Raw genomic sequence first — 21,122 nt, forward strand, 5'->3', positions numbered from 1 at the left:
AAACTTGCTGCTAGTGCAAAAGAATCATGTTTTAACGACACCATTGCACAGTCTGTGGTTACAACCCACCCTTGTTCCAAACCACATTTGCACCAGTTCAACCATGGTAATCTCATCTCGCCTGAGCTTTCACAATACTGTAAGTAGTGTTCAGGTGCACCTGCAAATCTAATTGTGTAGCTGTGTCAATTCACAAAAGTGCGCAGGGTGATCATCTTTGTTCATCTGGCCTGGCTGTGAAATTGGTGGAGGCTTTCTCTGTTTTGGCTTTGGGACAGAAGGAATTCTGTGTTTCTCTCCGTGTCCTCAAGAGGTCAGTATTTCCCCGCAAAAGAGGTGCCACCAGACCATCATATACACCACAATCCATTTTAAGTGTAATTAAAAGGCAACATTGTTTGTATATCTGTTGAGAGCATTGGCCTATTATAACTGCAGTTTAATTTGTCCCGCCCACACACACTATAATATAAATTACCACTATAAAGTTTTCGTGATATAGCTCTTATAATTAGGAACGACATAATTATAATTCCACATATAATTTGGTAGGAGGGTTAACCCATTAAACACAGTCTAGTTTACGTTTGTGCCAATTGATGAAGGGGCTGTGTAAGAGTGTGTATATCCATGCCTTCAAGAGATTACGCGAGGGAAAAATATGTAATAACCCTATAAATCCCCTTGAAAAAGTGCACAAAACCATCAGAACGGCTCCATGTGTGACACCTGTGGAAGTAGCCTATTGAGCAGTGCGATATTTGTGATGGATGTGTACTCAATACTCTAGGCGATATTCGATAAAGACATGGCGGTTTTGTACTGCATGTTTGATTATTGAAGATGCTTTGTTGTTTTAGGACACACACTGTAAGTCCTCTGTTAATCATGGCCCCTGTAGAGTGCAGGGAGAGAGAAAAAACAGTTCCGCTCACATTCCAACGGGGGCACATTAAACAGCAACACTTCCGCAAACTGTAATTTTATACATTTGACATCTAAAATGGGCCTTCCGAGCGCCACCTCAATCCCACATCACATGGGGCGCTCGTTCCTCGATGGCTCGTACATTTTGTAGCTAGAGAAGCGGAAAGAGATGGTTGTTCCTCTCCAGCAGCACAAGCCTCTTGTATGTGACTAGATGCGGATTGCAACCGAACGCCAGGAACAGGAGACTGATTCAACAAAGGATTTCCAGAAGGCCTCAATAGAAGATCTGCATTTTGGACAGACACATTTTGGGTCAAATCCGCCTCTTAATTGACTGAAACCAGCTTGCTAGTGAAATAACCTTAGCCACCACACCGCTTGCTAGCTTGATGACTGTTCACAAAGCTAGTTAGCCAGCCAAATGGATGCTACGAATGACTGACTTAGCATCAGCGAGCTAGCTCTTGGACGATTTCCTGTGTGATTGTTCAGTTTTCCATTTACAAAGAACTGAGCTCTGAAATCACAGATCGTGTAATTTCTTGCAAGTGGCTTTAAATATTAAGGTTAACCAACCAATTTGGCCAACCTAAGCCATTTTGATATGTGTCGTTAACAACAAACGTTAGCTGAGCAACGTTACTAATCATAGCCAGAGCAAAAAGCGCAAATATTTTTTCCCATTGTGGAGGCACTGTTTATTAGTTGTTTCAAGGAAGAATAACGTCACTCAGTTCGCGTCTAAATTGGTGAACTGGACTTCATTACAGATCAAAGACATTTTGGATCATCTCACAAAATCTCCCCGTTTTTAAACATAAAGAAAAGGACTGCATCCTCAAGCTAATTTGATTTACTTTGCGAAGGAGTAGCCATACCGCTAGAAACTGACATGATGTTTCCACAATCCAGACACTCGGTAAGTAATTAACATTGTAACGTTACTCTTCAAACAATTATCCGTCTGTTCTGCCAAATGGAGTTATATTGTATTTCATCTCTTCCCAAAATTGCCTTTTCTAGATAGCTAGTCGGCTAGGTTGCGGGCTGCCTAAATCTAATGTAAGCCAGATGTAGCATTAGATGCTTTGTCAATTATATGGATGGTTGTGTGCAATCTGGGGGAAACTGCTTGATTACAAATAACCTATTTGTTTTCCAGACAGACCTGTGTGATTTGAGTCATTTAGATTAAAAAGTAAGGTTTGGTAAAAGGCTGCATAAGTTTCTCACTTCGTTGACGTACCTCACAGTTAAAAATATATCTGATAGCTCGCTAGCCGCCTCGAAGGCCATGGACCAGGGCTTACATTGCGTAGCCTGTATTTGAAAAAATTCGCCACCTTTGGTTTGCTAGCTAGGTAGCATGAAGAAATTGCTTTATGCGCTAGCTAGTTACGAAGAATCGTTTGAGATGTTCTGTCTGCCCAACTTTCCTATCTATCTTGCTAGTGTATCATTCGATTTAATCACAGCACTACACTTTTCCTTGATGATGTTTTGCTAATAGAACCGTAGAACGCTATCTACACTGATCGGTTGCGAAACCGGCTGGGACAATAAAATGTGCGACCAAGAAATGTTGCCGCGGTTTTCCCAGTTTTTGTATTCGATTGTTGTAAGGGCTTTTCCTCATCAATGTGGTGTTATGAAAGGAGAGCTGTAATGTTTCTAGCCACCAACATCGTAGTCACTACCGACCCGTAATATTTGGCCCAAACTTTAATCACGTGTTTGAAACAAAACACTAACGTTATCTCGCTCATTGTACCGATTGTAGTACCGATACCCAAATTAAGTTAAAGTGAAATGTTTTAAATGTCCTGTATTTCTCTTTTGATGTGGATGGTAAGCCAGGCCAAGGATCGGTCGTGGAAGACGTGCATTTGCGATTCTTTCCTCTGTTTTGGCACAGCATCCAGGATCAAAGGCCTTTTAATAGGCACCTCGCACGGATGGCTCTGCATGCTACGGGTGTCTCGTGTTTAACGAGTCTCCAGGCACTACAGCGATTAATGTTGTTGACAGAAGACTTCATCAAGACTGTTCTGCTAGGGCACATCGGTAGCTACAACACAAACAGCGCGGGCACCGGGAGTCGGCGAGCAGGTGGGGGCCATGTAGGTTGTCCCATGGGAGGTGGGGGAGGGGAACACAGGTTAATGAGTCCACTAATTGATGAATTCCCCAAACTAACACAATAGACGAGTCATGAGTGTGCTCAGCTGTTCGTAAGAGGGCTGCTTGGGTGCGAGTAGAAAGGGCCCTGGCAAAGTGGGTGCTCACTGAGAACAGGCTTAGGGGCAGGCCCGGCAAGTGCATGTATGCAAACTAGGCAATTGCCTAGAGTGGTAGGTCAGCAGGTGCGGCAAAGTGAGAGAGTAAAGAATCTGGACTAAGACGAGAGGTTGCTAACCTTGTTTGAGTAATCTCAATTTCATACACTTTGCCCCTTTCCTTCTCACATTATGGAACACTGTGAACTGCTACGGCTATGTTCAGATCGCAGGCAAATCTGATTTGAGACAAACTGTCCACGCTGATATTTGCAAGTGATCAGATCGTATTTGTGTGTCCAAACATAAACAACTTATCTCCATGGGTTGCTGTAGTAAGGACATAGGCATCAGTAACTATGTAGCTACACTTCTTCCAGCTTTGCCTGTAGAGAAGCCTCCCCCAAAGTGCCGGCAGACAGTTTATTTCGGCATCTGTCTACGGACATATTGTCATGTCGGCACTCCTCCATAATGCTCTCCAAAAGTATAGAAGTAATTAATCCATCAATGTAAGTTCTGTGGCGCTCTGCGAGTAGCTATTTTACTGTCTATGGCTAGTGGCCACATTGTTATTATGTGACGCGTTTCAAAAGTGATTCAAAAGACACTTTGAAATCCAATTGAGCGGCCAGAGCATCCGCACAATGCAATCCTTGTTCATCTTTCTTTTTTTTACGTATGGACCAATCAGCCACCAGTTGGCAGTAGCTAAAGAAGACTTGGTTGTTGACATCCAAAATGGTAACGTTACTAGTTTACAGTTTAAAACTTCTCAAACTTCACCATGGACAATCGGGCACTGAATGGGTTGTTACGTCAGACACCAGAATAAGAGAGGGCCAAAATATATTTTGTTTCTGTATAGTGGTTGAGGTAAACAAATGCAGGTTTATCTTTGGAGGGATCCTTTCCATGTTGTCAGACCCTTATAATAACATTTACAGGTCTGTCAGTGGCAAAAACGTGAACTCTAACTCGATACTGGACTGATTTTGATTGATAATTGTGTTTAGTAAATGTTTGGACCTAAATAGATCTAAAAATTGGGCCCAAGTTGAAAAATCTGTTAAAATGTTCAAGAATAGGACAGCGGGTATGAGAGGTTAATCTCTCTCCCCAATGAATGCTTTTCAATAAACTGGGCCATTTGAACTGTTATTGATGGTGTTTCTTAAAATTTCAAAATGGCCGCATTGTCAGCTGGTTATGTTATTTGCTGGTCCCCAAGAAAACGGGAGGTGTGGCCTATAGTGGATCTATGGGTGCTTAACGGCTATGTCGCTCGGAAGTCTTTCAGGATGCTCATGGTGCATCAGTTCTTGAAGGCAGTGCCATCAGGCGATTTGTTTGTCCATAGACCTGAAGGACGCATACGTTGCTGTATGGCGGCACCACCAGAAGTTCTTGCTCTTTGCAATTCAAGGAGTGCATTTCTATCAGTATTCCAGATTGCCTTCTGGTTATTCATTAGTGCCTTGTACTTTCTCCAAGTGTGTGGATGTGGCTTTGGATCCCTTACACAGAGAGGATCTTAGAGTTGTGCATTACGTGGACGACTGGCTGCTTTATGCCAGCTCCAAAGCAGAGATGTTATTTTTCGGCTTGAGGAATGTCCTGGTGCATGTCACAACATTCACTTAAGGACACACGTCTTGCAGACTATTTAGAAGACATAGGCTACTGTGTAGGTTGGTGTTTGGTATTGGCGTTTGCTAGGCATTTTGTCAATCTTTCCATTGTTTGCAGTGGCAAACCCAGAACAGTGCCAAAACTTCCACCAGTGGCCAAAAATATATAACTTCTGTTCCATTTCAAAACCAGACATTGGACCTCATTCTCGAACATTTTCTTAAGTGTCTTCTTAAATGTTTTCTTTCAAACTTCGTAAGACCAACCCTAAGAAAGATCCCCGCCGGATTCATGAACGCCTGAAAATTTGTTCTTAAACTGCCAAAGTGTTCTTGGCTGTGCTCCGATTCTTAAATTGAACGCTCGTTCTCATACACCTGAATTTGCATACAAATGCCCCGCCAGCTCCTTATAAGGGCATGCAACTAAAGAGACGTGTGCAGAATCCACTGACTCCACAGGCAACGTGAAAGCAACTTGAGACTGATCAAAATCATGTCAAAGCAGAAAGTGAGCACCGTTCCAGTAACTTCACTTCGGTGCAGAGGGGGAGGTACTGTTGCAGAATGTAGATGTGTCCGGTCTATTCCACTATGGCTATATCCACGCGATTTGAGCTTAATGCTTATTTATTCACTGCCATTTGCAGCGTTCGTGTAGTGCTTTTATTTATTTTAGGACATCACGATGCCTCGTAGAATCATGACTAAATGTGAAAGGTAATTGTTAATGATACAAATATTCTCGTATTTATAATTATTTAAATTCGAGGATGTCTGTAGAATTGATGTGAACAATCAACGATTTCTCACAAATTCAGCCCTTAAGAACATGGGCGCACTCCAATCGAGCCTAAATCCGACTGCTTTTCCGCGTTCTTAAATCCTGTTCTTAGCTAAAAACGAATCCGAGATAAGACAACTTTCAGAATTGTCCCGGGAACTTTGTTAGTGGAGTTAAGAAGAAATTTCTTTAACTTTTTATTAACTGCGTTCGAGAATGAGGTCCATTGTTTTTAATGAATCAGATTATTAAAAATGTTTACAGCTTGCTGGTAACCTAACCATCTCATTTAGTAATTGTAGGCAAGAGATTTAAACAGACTACCGGCAATTGATTTGGAATTCTCTGGCAGCCAAAATGTGGGGGAATTTGTATGTTTTATGTTGTGGTTTTAAAAAATTCTTATAAATGTAAGAATATTAAAACATATTATTGACGGCATTGCAAAATTCATGGGGTGGCATGATGTAACACACACACACACACACACACACACACACACACACACACACACATATACATATATATATATATATATATATATATATATATATATATATAACTGAAATACCGCCCACCCCTGTTCCCTGTGCTGTTAATGCCACACACAGCGAGTCTGTCTAACAAGCACATGGTGTGTGTGTGTGAGAGAGTGGGAGAGACTCCCCCTGCAACTCGCTCATTTTTGTTCTCTCTTTCCACCCCCCAAATTGCTTGCTTGTTGTCTCCTCGCTCTCTCTCTCTCCCTCTCTCCATGCCTCCCTCCCTCTCCCCCTATGAAGCTGCTGTTGTAATCCAATTGCACATCCTTATGCTGCTTGTTGGAGTCCTTAGAGGCTGTGCAGCAGATTAACTCCAGGGATTAACAGCCCCAGTGTTGAGAGGCAGCACCCTAAGCCTGCTTGGCCGTGACCCCCTTCCCTCCCCCACTGAACCCCCTCCCACACTTACACACATTTATTATGGAGAGCCACCACAATAACCACAATTATAATAATCATCCAGGGGTTTACTGCAAATGTGAATGGTGATGTTAGTAATGACTATTGCTACCTGATCTGCCTATTGGGATTGCCTTTGCACGCATGCCATGGCCGTAACATTTTGGGTTTTAGAGTTAAAGTAGGTATGTTGTTCATATGCATGTCAGCTATTTGTGTGGTTGAATACTTGACCAGCTACCGGTGGCTTTCTAGTTCTAGTACGGTTCCTCTTGCCCTCGTGTTGGAAGTGTCCTTGAGAAAGACGCTGTACCCCCGACCTGATGAGCTGTTTGGAGCCCTACTTGGCTGCTTTCGCTGCTGTTCTACAAGCAAGCAAGTGTGTGTGTGTGTGTGTGCGTGCGCGCGTCTGTCCTTCTGTGTGAACAAATGAATATGTGTCACGTTGGTTGTAAAGCACATTGGGTGCTTGCAGGAAGTATAGAGGCTCTGTAGAAATGGTGCTTTGCAGTACAGATCTTGTAGTGTCGACAGATCAGGTTGCAGAGATGTCAACATGGTTTGCCCGATGGGATGGGGTTTGTGTGTGGAAGATGGGCCCAATGGTTTGTCATTAAGTTTAGTGGCCCTTAATATGGGCTGTATATTGTTATAGCAGTCATCAGTATGAATGATTATGTCCATAAGATTTGACACCACTGGTGTAGAATGATACTCATCTGACCATCATAAACCTGTATGTGGGTATGGTGAAACATTTCAAAGGCAGAAAAATCTTTTTGCATTTGCACCAAAGATGACATTTGCATATGCATGATATTTCACGTCTGCACATGACTTTATTGCCATCCGCTATTGTCGGTCTCTATGGTGACCCATATCAGAAAACTACCGTAGTATGTGAGAATGTCTTCCCAAGTTGGTGTTCGTTTAGCGTCCGCGTGTCATTAGCATGTGGAGAGCACATTTCAAGACATTTTCCATAGTGTGTACGTTGTGTGTGAATGCAGGGGGAAATTAAACTCATGAGCGTCACCACTGCCTCTGGCAGTTAACTGCCAAATATCAGGCACGGTATTGTCCTTTCCATATTATGTGTCCACACCATATCTGTGTTCAGTCACAATCGTCAGTATAGAAGCAACCACCACCATCTTCACTTTCATCACCGGGATGATCATGGTGTATCTTAAAAGGAAGAATCGCATCTTTTTCTGCGAAACACCAAAGGCTACGACTGGCCCGAATCTAAAGTCACAAATCAGTTGACTGCAGCTTTTGCAGCTAATTCTACTTTGCAGCTAGTTCTTTACTATAAATTAAGCTACTGTGGAAGTCCTAAAGTTACAAGTCATGTTCATAATAACAATAATAATAATAGTAATGATCGTCTCTGCATTCGCTAATGAATGTGTCCGGTGTCTGGCGTTGACCTGACTGTTTACATGCCACAGCATAAGCACAACCCCAGCTTATGCTCAAGACATTCTAATTAATGAACCTTCCCAAAAACATCATTACACTTCTCATCTTCCCATACCTACCACCACCATCATGGGCCTCAACACCACTAACATAATCAATGATCAATGTGATGCCAATATAATCCCCTTATCATAATGCTTCAGTACGGTCACAACCGTGATCAATGTGATGCCGGTATAATCACCTCATCATAATGCTTCAGTTCAGTCACAACCGTGATCAATGTGATGCCAATATTATCCCCTCATTACCCCCACTGCCACAGGAGGCCACACACTGTGGTGGGTAAAGCAAACGGAACAAAAACAAGAATATAAAAGATGGTAATGAGAAGAGGCAAACATGTCGTCACAGACCCCTTGAGCTCTTTTCTGATGTGCCGACCTCCCTCAGACACGAGTAAATCCAGGTTTGGAAAGTAGGCTAAAATGCCTGACGTACATTTCCCTTCTCCCAAGCCCCCCACATAGGGTTATAATGAGGCACTGCGCTGGCGATATGAATAGTCCTACACAAAGGGAAGAGATCTACGATGGAGAGAGAAACAACCCCAACATGAGCTCTGCCGTGCTTTTTGTCCCCGCCGCCTTGCTGTCACCATGTGCTTTTTCCCGGCTTGTCATTCTAACTGCTGCCTGTCCCACAAACAAAGAACCATCCTGACTAGTGCCCTTAGTGCTGGAAGGTGTTGAGCTAAGCTCGGCCACAGGAACCACCCTAACACTGGGCCCTACAGAGAAAAGACTGGGAGGGGGGGGGGGGGGGGGGGGGGGGGGACTGTTTAAAAAACAGTGTATCTAAGCAAGGTGAGGTGGAGTCAGCAGATTTGAAACTTGCTGCCTGATCACATACTCTTGATTCACGTACAGGTTTAGAGGAGGCTCTTTGCTTGTGTGCTGCATGGAGAGAACCTAAAACCAAACATATAGGCTATTGGTGTGGAGGTTACTTTGTGGACACTACAATCACTTTTTCAGTTATCAGTTAGTCACCGTTTCTCTCTGGGTCTTTCTGTTAATAACATTGCTCCAGGACCATGTAGTTACAAAAGAAGAAAAAAACCTTAACTAATATCCAACTTACACCTTACTTCTGTCGGCAAGAGATGCATGTTTAAACCAATCAGTAAACACATCAAAATCTATGGTTCTATCAGGTAGTAGTCTTTTAATGTGAGGTTAGCAGTGTTGTTGCGAATGAATGACAGGCCATTTTGTATGATGCCAGGGCATTACTTTTCAACTCTATTGTTAGATACATTTAAGTGAAGTTGACAAAATAAAATTAGCAAAAAGTTAATGCATGATGACATACCTCTAATGACACCCACATACTTCCGATAATATGCAAGTACACATACAGAGACCTGAAAAAGACCATAGGGTAGGAAGTGGTTTGTGTTGTGCTGCATGTGGTAGTGTCCTCCCACAAATCAAACATTGAACACTGGCCATGCAGTGCTAGCGGAAAAAATGGTAAACGTATTCTTTCTGTCTGTCTTTTCTGTCCATCACTGCAGTTATTCTTTGTTGTTCAGTCTTCTTCCCTCACACACACACACACTCACACTCTGTCTCACACACACACACACTCTTTCCCTACCCCCTACCCCTCCCCCCTCTCTGCATGAGGGACAGGGAGAGTGCAGACCTCTCCTGCTGTGTGTGAAATTGGTCATTCTCTTTCTGCAGTACAAACGTGCACACACACGTACACACACACACACACTGTTCGGGAGTACTGATGAATCTTCCGCTGTGGACTGCAGTCTCGGGGAACACACACACACACACACACACACACACACACACACAGTAGGGGAGGACTGGTGAGTGTTATTAAGGCCGAATTAACACACGGCCCCCAGCTGAGCAAGGGTCAATCCCCAGGCACCTTCTCTCCCACTCAACTAAACAAACACACCCTTCCCCCTCACACACACACACACACACACACACACAAACACTCCCTACATCATTTACACACACATGCCCCCAGTGTCACCTACATATATGCACACACACATACTCCCTCTCCATATCACACACACAGACATGCTTCCCTCACACACTCGCACTCCCTCCACTGACGCATACAAAAACCTCAACCATGCCATCCCTGGTAGTTCCACCACACAAAACACACACACACTTTCTCACAGGGCACACATGCATGGGTACACACACACAAAAACACCCCCTTCCATCAACCTCTCACTCACACAGACATTTTCAGACACAAACACACACGCAGAAGAGGAAACACAATTACACCCCCTGCCTACGCAGACTCATAATAACACACTGTTTTCTCCATCTCGCACTCACACACACACACACACACATTCACAACCACAGTCATGCATGCAGACATATGCACACATGACCATTTACAAACCCCAAATATGCACGCACACACAGAGTACCTTCCTCTTACTTACATGAGAGCATTTATGCAAGTACACACACACACACACACACATTTACAAACCTCCATATGTACGTGCATATACATAGTATCTACCCCCCTCTCACGCACCGGCATTCACACAAACCTTCACATGGTTGTTGTGGCCACGTGGGATCTCTGATGTACACCCACATTGTGGTCGACACTCCTAGCCGTGCGCGCATCATTGCACAACAATAAAGTGTTTAACCTCTCACTGGAAAGCGCCTTACTGTAGTGCTAATTGTGTGTGAACACAAACACAGCATCTCTGGTGATGGAAGCACCAGTGTTTTGATAGTCTACTCAGCCACAACACATTGCACACACACACACACACACACACACACACAGACAGACATTCACAACCTCACTTACACCTGAACACACACACTCTCGCTCTCTCTCTAACACATACGCACACACACACACACAAGCTCTTATCCTCTTTGTGTTTCCATTCAACAAATTGAAGCGGCGTGTGTGTGCGTGCGTGTTGCAGCAGATGTCTTGGTCACCCAGGGCAACGCTCTTAATTACCATCACAAAGCGGCGGCCGTGTCGGGGGCAGACCCTGACGAGAGGGGGTTGGGGCAGGGGGAGTGTTAGGGGTCAAAGGTTGCCGCCTGGATTGATCTGCGTGTCGGCCTCTCTAATTGATTTTTAATGGTGGGAGGGGGAGATTTGATCACACACACAGTTCACTAAAAGAACACACACACTTTCACACAGCCACATTCACACACAGAGATGAAAATATTGGGGGGGAAAAACTTGTATTCCTATTAGACCTTACAAAAACAGTCATACATCATTGTGACTCACATGCTCTCACACTCATATAATGCCATATTTGTGCACACAAACACACTACCTCTGGTATAAGCATACACACACGTACACATATACATACATATATATCCATCAAAAGCTTTGCATCTTATCAAAACACACACACACACTTAGAGGGAGGACGGGGGGAGGTCTGAATAAAATACGTGGAGAGCTGGCTCCCCACCCCCCTCTGGAGCAACACAAACACCTCCCATTGCAAATCAATACTGCTCTTTCGAAAAACACACAACTCCTGTTTCAAATCAATACTGTTGATACAGTGAGTCCCCCTCTCTCCAGGAAATCAATACCACCACAAGGGAAATAAATAAAGTAAATAAATAAATAAAGCCATGAGCCCGCGGGGGAAACATCAGCGCTTTATCTCTGCAAGTCCTACAATGCTTGTGAACACCACTGCTTAACGCCCCTCCCCTCCCCCCAACACTTATATGCTAGCCAATGAAATCGCATCTGAATGGCTGTAAAGTGTCTCTTTCTCAATCACAGAGCAGCTGATTGGGAACCCCCTTTATGTTTTTAACCAATGGCAGAGTGGCGCTGGGATCTATGCTGGTGTGCTTTAGTGTCATTATTTTAACTGGGCAGTTGTGTGTGTGTGTGTGTGTGGCCATTTGAATGCGTAGGGGGCTTAGCAATCTTGTGAGTGTGCAAATGCATTGGCAGGTCAGAATGTGTGTGAGTGTGTGTGTGTGAGAGAGAGAGAAAAGGAGAGTGTCTGTGAGCAAGACACCCAAGAGGGATGCAGTCAGTCAGAACAAACAGACCAGCAGGGGGTACCTGATTTAGCTGCCCTCCAGTAGTTGTCATGCCCCCTCACACACACACAGATAAACCCACACACATATTTATACTGTTGTACAGAATTAACCGACCATAAGATGTATTCATACATATTTACGTGTAGATTCTGTAACACATACACAAACACACACATAAAGCATCCTCTAAATTCCATCTCCCAGTTCCTAATCTATTTTCTCTCCCAATCTCTGACTGTGCCAGCCAGCTCCCTGAGGACTGTATGTGACGGTGCCCATGAGTTTGTGTGTGTGTGTATACATTTTAATGCGTGTAATTAGAGGGCACTAATCCCTCCTTGGCAGGTCATTAATGACGGTACTTTATAGGCGATGTATGCATGTATGTATGTAAGTTGTCTAGGTGTGGGTCATCATCTTTTCACTAACAACAGATGCTAACAGTCTGAGGCAGTCTCCAGGCCCTGTGTAGCTTCCTTGTTATTTAATAAACGGGCAGGGCGCCTCTTCTTAGGGTGGCAGGCACGTTTGACCTGGTTTTAATGGCGCATGGGGGCATCAACACAACCGCCAGCTCTTAGGCCGAAGTGTGTCTGTTCTGGTGCTCATACATCAGTCGATTATGGTATGATTGCCGGAGGTAGTGGCTTATTATTCAGGCAGAGGTGTGTGTGTGTGTGTGTGTAGGTTCTTTAGTGTGAGAAATACATTTGTGAGGGGATTTAATCAGGAAATGCAGCGATGGGATCTCAGTGATGGGATCTCATAAATGACTCCATTTGGCACAGTTACTTAAATGTGTTTGTTGCTTTGCATGAAATGACTCTGTCTGTCTGTCTGTCTGTCTGTCTGTCTGTCTGTCTGTGTGTGTGTGTGTGTGTGTGTGTGTGTGTGTGTGTTTGTTTGTTTGTATGTAGGGATTAACTGTGTATGCAGCGTCTGTGTGTGCATGTGTTTTTGAATCTGAGGTCTAACTCCTGTGTGTGTGTGTGTGTGTGTGTGTGTGTGTGTGTGTGTGTGTGTGTGTGTGTGTGTGTGTGTATAAATGGACTGCATTTATATGTGTGTGTATGAGTCTAACTATGTACCCTTCTCAGCAGGCCTCCTCTCAGTCCGCCCAGACGCTCAAGTTCACCACCTCGGACTCCTGTGACCGCATCAAGGATGAGTTCCAGTTCCTGCAAGCACAGTACCACAGGTACCCACAATGCACTACAAAACGCATCACTGCCGGGTACCCACTATGCTCTGCAAAACACATCACCACAGGGAACCCACAAGGCGCTGCAAAGAATCACATACGTGGCCCGCAAACCACAACATGGAGACAGACCAAAGAGCACTGCATGAAAATGAATACATAAATCAATAAATAAACCAAAATAAATTGAATTTGTAGTAATTGAGCTGATATCTAGGCATAGATGGTAACCCCTGAAGGTGAGCGGGAGGCCCACAAAGGGGTGGAACAATGAACACTCACCTGCTCTGTGTGCTCAGGGAGGAGCATTTAAGAGAAGGGGTGGAGAGGGCCAGCCCACAATGGAGTATGACAGCAGTCGTACACACACACACACACACACACACACACACACCAAGGCAACACATGCAGGAGCAAACGCACCAGGCTACACAAAGGAACATACTATGCATGTATTGGACAGACACACACACACAAACAAATCATACTGCTGAGGTACACACATATACACACACACACACACACATCAAAGCAACACACACACACATGGTAGAATGACGTTGATACACATTCACACACACATATTAATGTAATCCTGACTCAAAATGACACTCGGAGCTGTCTCCTGCTCTCCATCAGTCTTTCTCGCCCACCAGCAGCCTCACCCAATCGCAACGCTGCCCGACAGCCAATCAACAGCCACTCCCCAGCCCTGCAGAAGGGCTGGTTGACATGGCAACACAACATTACTGGGATCTTTTTCTGAGGGGGTATGACAAAAAGTGAAAGTGTAGGCCGCAGCATCTGACACACAAATGCACGCACGCACACACACACACACACACAGTCAAACACTGTCACACACACACACACTCACATTCACACAGACACTAACACAGACACACACATACACAGGCCCACTCATTTTTCCACATTTTATTTCCTTTATATATTCACTTGCGTCTATCTGTCTTTGCCAGTCCTGGGGTTAAATGTGAATACGTGTTCCCTGCATCATCCACCTAAACAAACTGATGTATAAAATACATCATAGACTTGATTGTTAAAATCATTATGTCTCTCTAAATGCTGTAATGAATGCATTTTTGTGTGACTGCAAATGGTTGTTAGGTTTGTGCATTTGCACCCTTATACAGTCCTATAGGTTTTCTTGTTTTAGCCCAGAGAGCCCCCATGTATATATTTTTATAATGTTTATTCTGATCATTGTCGCTGCTTTGTTTTCTCTCCAGCAGTGCACACAGCACGGTATTTGAATATTGTGTGTAATGCCAGTTGTTGCCTAATCTAAGCAGTAGAACAAGGATAAACTAAAATCAGTGTCACTGTGTGATGGTGGTGATTTTAGAAAATCAATCAACGTTATTTCAGTTAACTAAAAAAGGTCTGTGGGCTCCGAGTTTGTAAGTGCTGCGTTCTCCGCATCTTCTATGCCACGTTTAACCATTTGCAGTCGTGATTATTTTTTTTTCATTGGGAAATACTGACTACTTTTCTGGTCAGAGTAGTTTTACAGCAGAAAATGTTTAATTTTATGTCAATGTACAGTACATCTTCCATAGCAGTATACAGTATGTCTTTATGATTGATGGTATATTATTGCTTTGTGTGTTACTGGGTATGAAAGATGTTGACTGTGTGTATGTGGCAAACATTCAATGGGGGAAAAAAAGTTGGAAGTCATCACTGACAATATTGTGTGTTTTTGTTTTGCCACAGTTTGAAGCTGGAGTGCGATAAGCTGGCCAGTGAGAAGTCGGAAATGCAACGACACTACATCATGGTATGTGAACGTGTGTGTGTGTGTGTGTGTGTGTTCTACCATGTGTCTTTGCGTGGTTGATTATATTCTTGCGTTATATTTATGCTCTCCCTAATACTGACCCTCCACTGCCTTGTCTAAAACACTACTGTAGGCGCTACCCTAGACCTGGTCCTTAACACAGTTTAGTGTTTCTGTACTTAAGTATCTTAAAAACCTGTCACACTTGTAAGCTTTGCCAGGGCCATGCTGACTAAATGAAGCAAACACAGTGACATGCACCTCATGAGTGATATGTTTAAAAACAGTGATCACACAGGTGTGGTGTGTCGCCATTTATCTGTCATTTAACATGATAAAGAACATGAGGATTAAGTGCCATATAATAATAATAATAATAATAATAATAATAATAATGAGGTAAGATAAAATAATGTTTCTTGTAAGCCACATCTGGCCCTCTGTCCAAATGTAAGCCAGGAATCCTATTGGAGCAGAAAGAGTATAGATTCCTCTCTGGTCTGGAAGAATAGAAATGGCTGGAGAATCTGACAGCTTTTTGCTGTTTTGAGCTACATTCGCATGCACACACACACACTTTCTGTAAGAAATAATATATCAGCAGCTATAGAGCAGACAGCAGGATGAGGACAGTGGAAGACATTGAGTAATTTATTTTGTGTGTGTGTGTGTGTGTGTGTGTGTGTGTGTGTGTGTGTGTGTGTGTGTGTGTGTGTGTGTGTGTGTGTGTGTGTGTGTGTGTGTGTGTGTGTGTGTGTGTGTGTGTGTGTGTGTGTGAGAGAGAGAGAGAATACAGTGTGTAGAGGCCTTCTGGTCCTTTCACCATGTGTGTGTACTGTGCATGGCTGAGATGAGCGTGTAAAGAAAGAGCTTGTGAAGAATATGCAGGCTGTGTCAGGGTGAACTAGAGATGGAGAGAATATGTGTTTGTGTGTGAGAGAGGAAGAGAAGGAGTCTGACGTGTGTGTGTGTGTGTGTGTGTGTGTGTGTATGTAGGAGAAAGGATGTGTATCTGAGTGAGAGAGGGAGCATGGTGGAGGAGTGTGTGTGTGTGTGTGTAGAAGGGTGCCTTTTTTTATTTTTTTTTATTTATTATAGAAGTGTGGGATTAATAGTTATGAGTGTGTGTTGGCCTGTGTGTCAGAGTGCGGGTTAGGGTATGTGGGTGAGTGTTTTGAGGGAAAGTTAGTGTGTGTGTGTGTGTGTCCTCATTTCCTATTTCACGTCTCTCTCTACTATTCTCTCTCCATGTCTCTCCCCCCCTGCTCTCTCTGTGTCTCTGCCCTACCCCCCTCTCTCTGTGTCTCTGCCCCCCTCTCTCCATGCCCCCCCCCTCCTCTCTCTGTGTCTCTGCCCTACCCCCCTCTCTCTCTCCCTCCCTCTTTCTTGTCTCTCTACTACTCTCTCTCTCTCCATGCCCCCCTCTCCCTCTCTCTCCACTGGCCTCTGCCCTCCAATGAACGCTTCATGCTTTTTTCTCTCTTTTTCCTTTTCTCCTTTCTTTTCTCTGATTTTTCTTCTTACCTGTGATGACTTGCCTCTGCATCCACCCTGATATCCCCTGCCTCTGCTGGAGTTGGTCCGGTGTGTGTGTGTGTGTGTGTGTGTGTGTGTGTGTGTGTATTTGTGGTTGGTGGTTGTTGTTGATGCTTGTGTGTTTGCTAATATTAGTATTGATGATTGTTAATGTTGGTTTTCCCACCAGGATTCATTGGTAATATAGCTGTTTTTGGTGTTGCCATTTGATAGTGCGGTTAGTATGATCAGGTGTGTGTGTACGCTGTCTTTTAAAGAGTGTGTGTGTGTGTGTGTGTGTGTGTGTGTGTGTGTGTGTGTGTGTGTGTGTGTGTGTGTGTGTGTGTGTGTATTTGTGGTTCTCAATCTTAGTGGCTGGACTGGCAAAAAAAATCTCTCAATGATTTATAATCTCTCTCTCTCTCTCTCTCTCTCTCTCTCTCTCTCTCTCTCTCTCTCTCTAGTACTATGAGATGTCCTACGGGCTCAACATTGAGATGCACAAACAGGTAAGGATCAGACCTGTTGACTGTCTTTACCCAAACTGAGCACTTCCTGTAGTCTCTGCCGTGTTGATCCTGACTGACGCCGTGCTGACTGCGGCCAGAGCCACATGCGTTTGTTTGTTAATGCTGTGGTGTTGTCTCTACAGGCTGAGATAGTGAAGAGGCTAAATGGCATCTGTGCTCAGGTGCTGCCCTACCTGTCACAAGAGGTAAGAACAATACATACGCACAGTCCAGAACACACACACACATCCTGAAACACATATATTCACTTTCAGAAATATATACATTCACACACATCTAGTACACACTCATACTCTCATTCAAACTTGGTAACAGTTTCTGATGCTGCAGTTTTAGTGTGGGGATGTTGCCTGGTTCACTGGTGCTTTCAGGACCTTGTGATGTGACTGTGGTTAGGGAATGTTGCATTGGGTTGCCATGACAGTCACACAATAATGTTTTATCAACACTCACACAACCCGTGTTATGATGGAGTACCGAACACCAAGGTTGCTTAGTAATGTTGCTTTAGTTGCTTAATAACAATGTGGTGATTACACAGTATCATAGTGTTGACGGCCTAGTAACATTGAGGTGGTTGTATAGCAACGTTGTAATGGTTGTTTAGTGATTTTGTGGTGGTTTCTTTGTAACGGTGATGCATCCCATTGTCCTGCAGCATCAGCAGCAGGTGTTGGGTGCCATCGAGAGGGCTAAGCAGGTGACCCCACCTGAGATGAACTCCATCATCCGGGTAGGCAGCCAACAGAGTGTGAGTCTGTGTGTGGGTTTGTCTGTCTGCAAGCATCTGTGTGTAATCTTTATAGATTAAGCTTTAGGACATGTCTACCACACTTTTTCTCTTCTTTTTCAGTTTGCTCATACATTTTAGATAGATTTTAGTGTGTGTTGCTTTTTTTTGCTTATTTGTGTGAGTATCTCAACGATGTATGTTCCTCTAACCGGCCTATGTATGTTCTTGCCTACTTGTGTGTGTGTGTGTGTGTGTGTGTGTGTGTGTGTGTGTGTGTGTTTGCGGGCCTGTGTGTGTGTGTGTGTGTGTGTGTGTGTACCTCTGCACCTCTGCGTGTGTGTGTCCCTGTGTGTACATTTGTGTGGGTGCGTCTGTGTATATGTGTGTGGATGCAGCAGCAGCTCCAGGCCCACCAGCTATCCCAGCTGCAGGGTCTGGCCTTGCCCATGACCCCGCTGCCCCTGGGCCTCACGCCCCCCAGCCTGCCCAGCGTCTCCACCAGCGGCGGCCTCTTCTCCCTCTCCAGCATCCTGGCCTCCCAGGCCCACCTGGCCAAGGAAGAGAAGGCCGCCCGCGAACAGCCTGACAACCACCGCGACGAGGACGGAGACAAGTCCGACTAGATGCCAGCGCCAGCGCCAGCAGGAGAAGGATGAGGAGGGGGGAATGAGTGTGTGTGTGTGTGGGGGGGGGGGGGGGGTTGTATTTAGGGAGGGGGGGGAGGAGGAGAGAGAGGGAGAGAGGGAGAGAGGGATGGGGAAGGGGGGAGAGGTCTTGGCTCTTGTTCTTTTTGCTTTCCCCCACGTTGTTTGTGTGTGTGATGCTTCACATTTGTTTTTGTTTTTTCTTTCCTAGTGGTGTGTGGGTGGCTGTTCGTAAATGTGTGTATGTGGTTTATATATATATATATATATATATATATATATATATATATATATATATATAAACATTGTCATTTTTGTATATTATAAAAAAAATCAAAACTTGTATTTTATTTGCAATTTCATCTCCTCTCTCTCCTCCTCCTCTGTGTGTTGTGAGTCGCCCTCATCTCATCACATGTCTTTCCGCTTCTATAGACACACACACACACACACACACACACACACACACACACACACTTCCTTTGCCCCAATTCTGTCTAGAATGTCCTCCTTTGAGTTCCTCCAGACTCTAAAACCCCTCCCAAGATTTTCAGCATATGTCTGAATGTAAAAGTGTGTGTGTGTGTGTGTGTGTGTGTGTGTGTGTGTGTGTGTGTGTGTGTGTGTGTGTGTGTGTGTGTGTGTGTGTGTGTGTGTGTGGACCCTTGGCAGAGCCAGAAGGTGTAGGCCTCCTCACACTCTCTCCCATGTTCTTGTGTGTGTGTGTGTGTGTCCTCACACTCTCTCCCGTGCTCTGGTGTGTGTTCTATACACGGATAAAGGGAGTTGACTGTTAGAGGAGGGTCTGGTTTGTGTTTAGTGAGTGTCGCACTTACACTCATGAGGCACTGAAGTGTGTGTGTGTGACTTAAGATGGCGATATGTGTGCCTGCCTCCACATATTTGTGTGTGTCATTGGAGGTGGTAAATGAAACACTATCACAGTAGGGACTGTCTGTTTTTCGAGGCCCTCTAGTCTAAAGAAAGGCAGAAACACTTCAAGCAAAGACTGACTCCCTGCCCAGATAGGAGTGGCCCACATAGGCCTCTGTCTGGGGTTGTGTAAGCTATCAGAAACATGCCAAGCTCACGTTAAAGGAGAATCCTTAGGAGGAACTGATTCTAGTGTTTTAAAAAATTGAAAAAATACTTGATGATTTTTTTTATATATATATATATAGCACCTTTGTCTGTTTCCATCTTCTTTTTTTTCATCTTTGTTTCTCTTCCTCTTTAACCACATCCCTGAAAGTGTGTGTGTGTGTGTGTACGTGTGTGTGTGTGTGTGTGTGTGTACGTGTGTGTGTACGCGTGCACGTTCACCCATAATTTTTGATGTATGGATGTCATTGGTGCCATAGTGCTCAGCTTGGCTCCTTCTGATTGGATGACTTGAAATTTATGCAGCCGTTCATTGGCTTGTCTGCATGTTGCCTCCCATTTCAGCTAGTCACATGACCTAGTGCGCCCCTTGCCTATGGCACTCCCTGGGTCTCGCCCACGCTTTGGCCACCAGGGGGCAATAAAGGCAAGATTTATGTGAAAGCTGGTCAGGCTATACTACCTGATCAATCTTCTCAGCCTCTGCTTCTTTTGTGCTTGTGGGAGGAGTTTTTCTGGTACTACCTAAATGTGGGGGGGTTAGATTCCCAATCAGACTGCTTGATACGTAATCACTGTACTATCTACCCCCCTACCACCCACACAGACACATACGTACCCTAGAGCAGTGGTCTCTCAAACTGAAAACGGGTCCCGCTGGTGGCATACGTGATGCAGGTTCTACCGGTCTGACTAGCTGATGTGACTAATTGCTTCTGCCTTTTCACTGAAGATGGGCCAGTCTGTGATCTCAAGGGGTGCCGTGATTGATTAAAATCAACACCTGCGTGTGGACTTGCAGTGGGAAATGTTCAGATTAGAAAGCTAATGCGCAGTTCTGTTAAAATTCTCCCTCCCCTGACCTAAGTCTGTTTTGGTAAGCACACTGGGAGTGTGTGTGTGTGTATGTATGTATGTGAGTATGTGAGTGTAGTGAGGGACTCTTTGGTCCTAATTCAGTGTTTTGTGTAACTTTTTTCCCAGTTTTCTCTTTCAGTGCACTTGATATCCAAGCGCGTAAAACCCTCTGCAGGCTTGGTGGCTTCATTAAGAGCTTCTAATGCGTCATAAGAACCAGCACGAAATGAATAGCTGCCCTGTAAACATACTATAAAGGGTGATACATTAATGGATTAGCTGCTCTGTAAATGATTTATAAATCACCACAAGCCCCATTGTGAATGGGTATACCGCTCTATAAACAGTTTATAAAGCCTCATAAACCCTGCCATGAACGCTGTAGCTGCTTTGTAAACAGCTTATAAAACGTCATGAGCCCCAGGGTGAGTGGAATAGCTGATCGGTATTCAGTTTATATGGAGTCACAGGGCTCTGGATGAATGGTTTCCACTCAATAAACAGTTTATAAAGCTTTACAAGCCCTAGTGTTAGTGGGTCAGTTGATCTGTACACAGTTTATGAAGCTTCATAATCCCCAGGATGAGTGGGTCTGTCGCTCTGTGAACAGTTTATAAAGCGTTGT

The 21,122-nt window shown here is 44.3% G+C and overlaps 1 protein-coding gene across 5 annotated transcripts; it reads left to right on the top strand.

Moving 5' to 3' along the window:
• The first annotated feature begins 976 nt into the window (after nt 1–976).
• tle5 (TLE family member 5, transcriptional modulator) lies at nt 977–18,556 on the top strand. 5 transcript variants are annotated; one of them, XM_012815319.3, is made up of 7 exons: nt 977–1,849; nt 13,209–13,309; nt 15,053–15,116; nt 17,096–17,140; nt 17,284–17,346; nt 17,820–17,912; nt 18,290–18,556. In XM_012815319.3, exons 1-7 carry the CDS (start codon nt 1,823–1,825, stop codon nt 18,515–18,517), a joined length of 621 nt encoding a protein of 206 aa, XP_012670773.1. In that variant the 5' UTR covers nt 977–1,822; the 3' UTR covers nt 18,518–18,556. The 5 variants fall into 5 exon arrangements, with proteins under 5 accessions (XP_012670773.1, XP_012670777.1, XP_012670774.1 ...); XM_012815323.3 differs by having other exon boundaries at nt 978–1,849; nt 17,820–17,894; nt 18,293–18,555; XM_012815320.3 differs by having other exon boundaries at nt 979–1,849; nt 18,293–18,555.
• The last annotated feature ends 2,566 nt before the right edge of the window (nt 18,557–21,122 follow it).

Source organism: Clupea harengus, chromosome 22, assembly GCF_900700415.2.
Source record: "Clupea harengus chromosome 22, Ch_v2.0.2, whole genome shotgun sequence".
Lineage (NCBI taxonomy): Eukaryota > Metazoa > Chordata > Actinopteri > Clupeiformes > Clupeidae > Clupea > Clupea harengus.